This window comes from Nicotiana sylvestris, chromosome 10 (assembly GCF_000393655.2).
Source record: "Nicotiana sylvestris chromosome 10, ASM39365v2, whole genome shotgun sequence".
In the NCBI taxonomy this organism is placed as follows: Eukaryota; Viridiplantae; Streptophyta; class Magnoliopsida; order Solanales; family Solanaceae; genus Nicotiana; species Nicotiana sylvestris.
The window spans coordinates 114566285-114571599 of NC_091066.1; the positions used below are offsets into that span (position 1 = coordinate 114566285).

At 40.9% G+C, this 5315-nt stretch overlaps 1 protein-coding gene across 1 annotated transcript; it reads left to right on the top strand.

Annotated features, from left to right (window-relative positions):
- The first annotated feature begins 247 nt into the window (after positions 1-247).
- On the top strand, positions 248-3975 carry LOC138879835 (uncharacterized). The gene is made up of 6 exons (XM_070159473.1): positions 248-405; positions 583-847; positions 965-1147; positions 1290-2587; positions 3039-3321; positions 3436-3975. The coding sequence occupies exons 1-6, from the start codon at positions 248-250 to the stop codon at positions 3973-3975; spliced, it is 2727 nt and encodes a 908-aa protein (XP_070015574.1).
- The last annotated feature ends 1340 nt before the right edge of the window (positions 3976-5315 follow it).

Below are 5315 nucleotides of genomic sequence, written 5' to 3' on the forward strand. Positions count from 1 at the left end.
CCGTAAAAAGAAGATTATGCTTGAAGATGAGAAAGCAAGCGCGAATCAAGTCTCTATAACCTTTGGATCATTCAGTCTAGATGAGTTATGCAGTTTAAAAGAAATCAAAAATGAGGAATTACTGGAGAACAACAAAGTTAAAGACGATTAACCTGATGATGATGAAGGTTGGACGTTGGTGACTCGTCGTAGGCACCACAAAAGGAGCCCACAAAAAGAATCAATAGAACAACCAACAAGGAAGATGATGGTAAAAAGACCAATGAAAAAGAATCAATTTAGGCGTTTGAAGAAAGAAAAAGTGGAGATGCACCACTTGACCTTGGACGATTTCTTGCCATCTTGGTTCCGCTTGAAGATTTCTCATGATGGTATTGAGGCCTCTTGTTGCAATGCTGATAAAGGGTAAGAAAAGAGTGATGACCTACCATTGGCACCATCTTCGGAAAATCTAATCGAGTCCACTCTTCAAGAAGTTAATGCTTGTAAGGAAAAGATCACGTTCACAAATGACGATTTTCTGCTAAGTGACACTCTCCATAACCGCCCATTGTACCTGGTTGGCTATCTGCGTGATGAAAGGGTAAATCGAATTTTGGTTGATGAAGGATCCTCAGTGAACATTTTTCCAATTCGCACTGTGAAAGAACTTGGTATTCCTATGAACGAACTCTCGGAAAGTCGTGTGATGATCCAAGGATTCAACCAAGGGGGGAAAAGAGCCATAAGCGTGATCAAGATGGAAATCACTATTGAAGATATGCAATCAAGTGCATGGATACATGTGATCGATGCAAAGACTTCATACAACGTCTTGCTTGGAATGCCTTGGATACATGAGAATAAAGTATTTCCATCTACCTACCATGAATGTTTAAAATACTACGAGGGTGAGGTCGAGAAGAAGATAGTTGTTGATGATGAGCCATTCACTGAAGCTGAGTCACACTTCGCCGATGCAAAGTTCTACTTGAAGGACCGTATTGTGAAGGAGCTAAAAGTTGATGATGGCATGAAAAGCAAGAATGATGAGTCCACAACTAAAAGAGCAGAGGTGACTACTGGTGAAGCCAAAGCTATTACTGAGGAGGTACAACCCAATGCGAATAAATCTTATAGAGGGAATATTGCGTCTTATGGCAAGAAAGTAAGTCATGCGCTCCAATATGTCCCTAAAAAGAAGAAAGATGAAGGCAAATCATCTAATCTCCAAACTAACATGCTAAAGGAGTTAACTCTTCCGATAAAACGAATTGAGGTAGTAAAGTTGTGATCAAAGCCACTTGTAGGATTTGTGGCCAAAAATCATTTGCAGACTCCCTACGAAGCGAACAGATGAAGGTTTTGATCCTAACGCTTATAGGCTATTTGCAAAATCTGCATACAATCCTAATGAGTCGTCAAAGTTAGGGAAGCTACCATCAGAAGCTGCAACGAGACAACCACGTGAAAGTTTCGGATACAAGCAACCGTCACCAGTGTGCATCTCCATAAGAAGGGCGAGCAGCAACTATATCATTATAGAAGATGAATCGTTCGCTTCTAACAAGCCTTCTATCTTTGATCGACTTGGAAAATCACATGTGAGGACCTCCGTGTTTGAAAAATTGGGTCCACTAAAGAAGGGGAACAAGTTCCAGAGAATATTTCAAAGCATAAGAATACCCGCTTCGCCCAAAATCCAGAAGATCTCTAAGGATTTCCAAAGTTTGGTTCCTTCTAGAATGAGGCGACAAACAAAACTTATGGTTTTATGTAAAGAAGTACTGGAGGTAAAGCCATATACTGTGGTCTACACTAATGAACGTGACGAAGATGAAGAAAGTGTGGGCTCTTCATATCATGTTACTGTACAAGGTGAGAATGGTGTTCCATCTTCAATGGAGGATAATGCAGAATTGGAGGATGTTTCACCGTGTTATCACATATACTTCAACGATGGGGAACCTCAAGAAGATGAAGATGCGAAAGATGCTCTACCTGAACTTGAAGAAGGAGTGAAGACGACAGTTGATGGCTTAAAAGAAGTTAACCTTAGCACCGATGAAGAACCAAGACCCACCTACCTAAGTGTTTTACCAGAAGTTGATGAAGAGAGCACTTATATTGAGTTACTCAAGGAGTTCAGGGATGTCTTTGCTTGGAGTTACAAAGAGATGCCTGGCTTGGACCCGAAAGTAGCAGTCCATTACCTTGAAGTCAAAAATGGCGCTCGCCCTGTTAAACAAGCTCAAAGGCGCTTTAGGCTGGACTTGGTTCCCTTGATTGAAAGCGAAGTTAACAAACTCATCGAAGCTGGATTTATTCGTGAAGTTAAATACCCAACATGGGTTTCGAGTATTGTCCCTATAAGGAAGAAAAATGGCCAGATTCGAGTGTACGTTGACTTTAGGGATTTTAACAATGCGTGTCCGAAAGATGAATTACCGCTTCCCATCACAGAACTGATTATTGATGCTACTATTGGGTACGAGGCAATGTCATTTATGGACGGTTCATCAGGCTATAACCAAATTCGCATGGCGCCAAAAGATGAAGAGCTTATTGCATTCCGTACCCCAAGGGTATTTATTGCTACAAGTACAAGGTAATTCCTTTGGCATGAAGAACGCTGGTGCTACTTACCAAAGAGCTATGCAGAATATCTTTGATGACCTTCTCCACAAGAATGTCTAATGCTATGTTGATGACTTGGTGGTAAAATCAATAAAGAAAAGCGGCCACTTGAAAGACTTGAGAATGGTATTTGAGTTGCTCCGGAGATACCAACTTAGGATGCATCCATTAAAATGCACCTTCGAAGTTACCTCCGGAAAGTTCCTAGGTTTCATTGTCCGACATCGAGGGATTGAAATAGATCAAGCCAAAGTAGATGCAATCTTGAAAATGCCTGAGCCCCGCAATATTCATGAATTGAAAAGTTTGCAATGAAAGCTAGCATACCTTAGGAGATTCATCTCAAACCTAGTTGGGAGGTGCCAACCATTCAGTCTCCTTATGAAAAAAGGTGTCCCTTTCAAATGGGACCAAACATGTAGCAATGCCTTTGAGAGCATTAAATCTTACTTGATGAAGCCTCCGGTTTTGGCAGCCCCAATACTTGGAAAGGCGTTGATACTATACATTTTAGCACAAGAAAGGTCTGTTGGAGTGTTGTCGGCCCAAGAAAATAGTGAAGGGAAAGAAAACTCCCTTTACTACTTGAGCAGGATGATGACACCAAATGAGCTGAATTATTCGCCAATTGAAAAGTTATGTTTGGCGTTAGTCTCCTCAATCCAAAAGTTGAAGCACTACTTTCAAGATCATGTCGTTCATTTGGTTTCTAGAGCGAATCCCACCAAGTTCGTGATGTCAAAACCTGTCCTTAGTGATCGACTAGTAAGGTGGTACCTCTAGTTTCAACAATTTGAAATCGTGTACATCCCAAAAAAGGCTATAAAAGGACAAGCGTTAGCGGACTTCTTGGTAGATCACCCTATACCTGATGATTGGGAGCTAACTGACGAACTACCTGATGAGGACGCCATGGTCATTGAAGTTCAGCCTCCATGGAAGATGTACTCCGATGGTGCTGCGCATCGCGGAGAGGCTGGTGCTGGTGTAGTATTTGTCACTTCTCAAGGTGGAGTTTTGCCCTACTCTTTTATGTTGATGCAACTCTGCTATAACAACATTGTTGAGTATCAAGCACTAATACTTGCGCTCAAAATGGCTGTCAAAATGAAGTGGTTGCAATTGCAAGTCTTTGGTGACTCTCAGTTAGTGGTCAATCAGCTTTTAGGTAGTTACGAGGTCAAGAAGCCTGAACTACGCCCATATCATGATTACACTAAAAAGCTAATAGGGTGGCTCGGTGATGTGACTATTCATCAAGTGCCAAGGAAAGGAAATAAGAAGGCTGATGCTTTAGCTGCCCTAGCTTCGTCGTTAACCCTGCCTGATCAAGCGCAAGTTACTGTCTGCCAAAAATAGGTAGTACCACTACCAAATGAGGCTGAAGGTGAAGAAAATAAACTCAAGCATCTTGTCGCGGTTTTTGAAGTTCAGAAAGAAGAATGGTGACAACCCATTATCGACTACTTATGCTATGGGATACTTCTAGAAAATCCGATGAGAAGGACTGAAATCCGTCGTCGTGCACCTCGCTTCCTTTACTACAAAGATACCCTATACAGAAGATCATTCGAGGGAGTACTCCTGCGATGCTTAGGGGAAGATGAAGCACTCCAAGCTTTGCAAGAAGCGCATTCTGGGGTATGTGGATCACACCAATCTGGACCAAAGCTCCATTTCCATATAAAAAGGATGGGATATTATTGGCTAACGATGGTAAAAGATTGCTTGGACTACGCTTGAAGATGCAAGGCTTGTCAATTCTATGCAAATTTTATTTATCAACCTCCTGAAGTGTTGCACCTGACTGTTGTATCCTGGCCATTTGACGCTTGGGGATTGGATGTTGTTAGACCACTGCCAAAGTCCACTGGTGGGCACCTATACATCTTGGCTGCAATTGATTACTTCTCAAAATGGGCTGAAGTTGTTGCTCTTAAGGAAGTAAAGAAGGAAAATGTTACAAGTTTTATCCGAGTAAACATTATTTATCGCTTTGGCATTCCTCGTAACATAATAACAGATAATGGAAAGTCATTCGATAATTGGTTGATGAACAAGATTTGTGATCTCTTTGGCTTCAAGCAACGTAACTCTTCGATGTATAATGCTGCCGCCAAATGCCATAAAAAATTCTACCCATTCTGAACTATGGTATGACTTGATCCTCTTCACCGAGGTACGTAGGCATCTTAGAGTTTCATTCTGAGTTCAATCACATAAGTTCAAAAGATATATAATCGCCCAATTGTTGTCCGAATGAAGTACGATGGAATTTAATCCATTCAATCGGCACTTGAAAATTGAGCTAAGATACCATCCTCCTATTGAACTTTGGATACCATTTGATTTAATGGGGGTAAGTTGCTATGGTAAAATGGTATCTTCACTGAAATAATGAAAATATTTGCATCAATGTCTGGGGATTCTCTATGCCTTCATGTTCGCCAAACCTTCAAGTTTTTTTTGTGAAGCCTTCACGACGTTTCAAATTCAGTGAGACTTGAATCCAAGATATTTGATGAGAATGAAGCTCTTGAATTTCTATTTGGCAATTAAAAAGATCTTGCGATCTCGAGGCTTCCACATCAAGATAACAAAATTTTGGTGAAGTCGCGCTAATTTGGGATTGTCGACATATCAAAAACCAAAGTCGACTTCGAAATATCATCTGAAATTATCCTTAAAGCATTAAATTG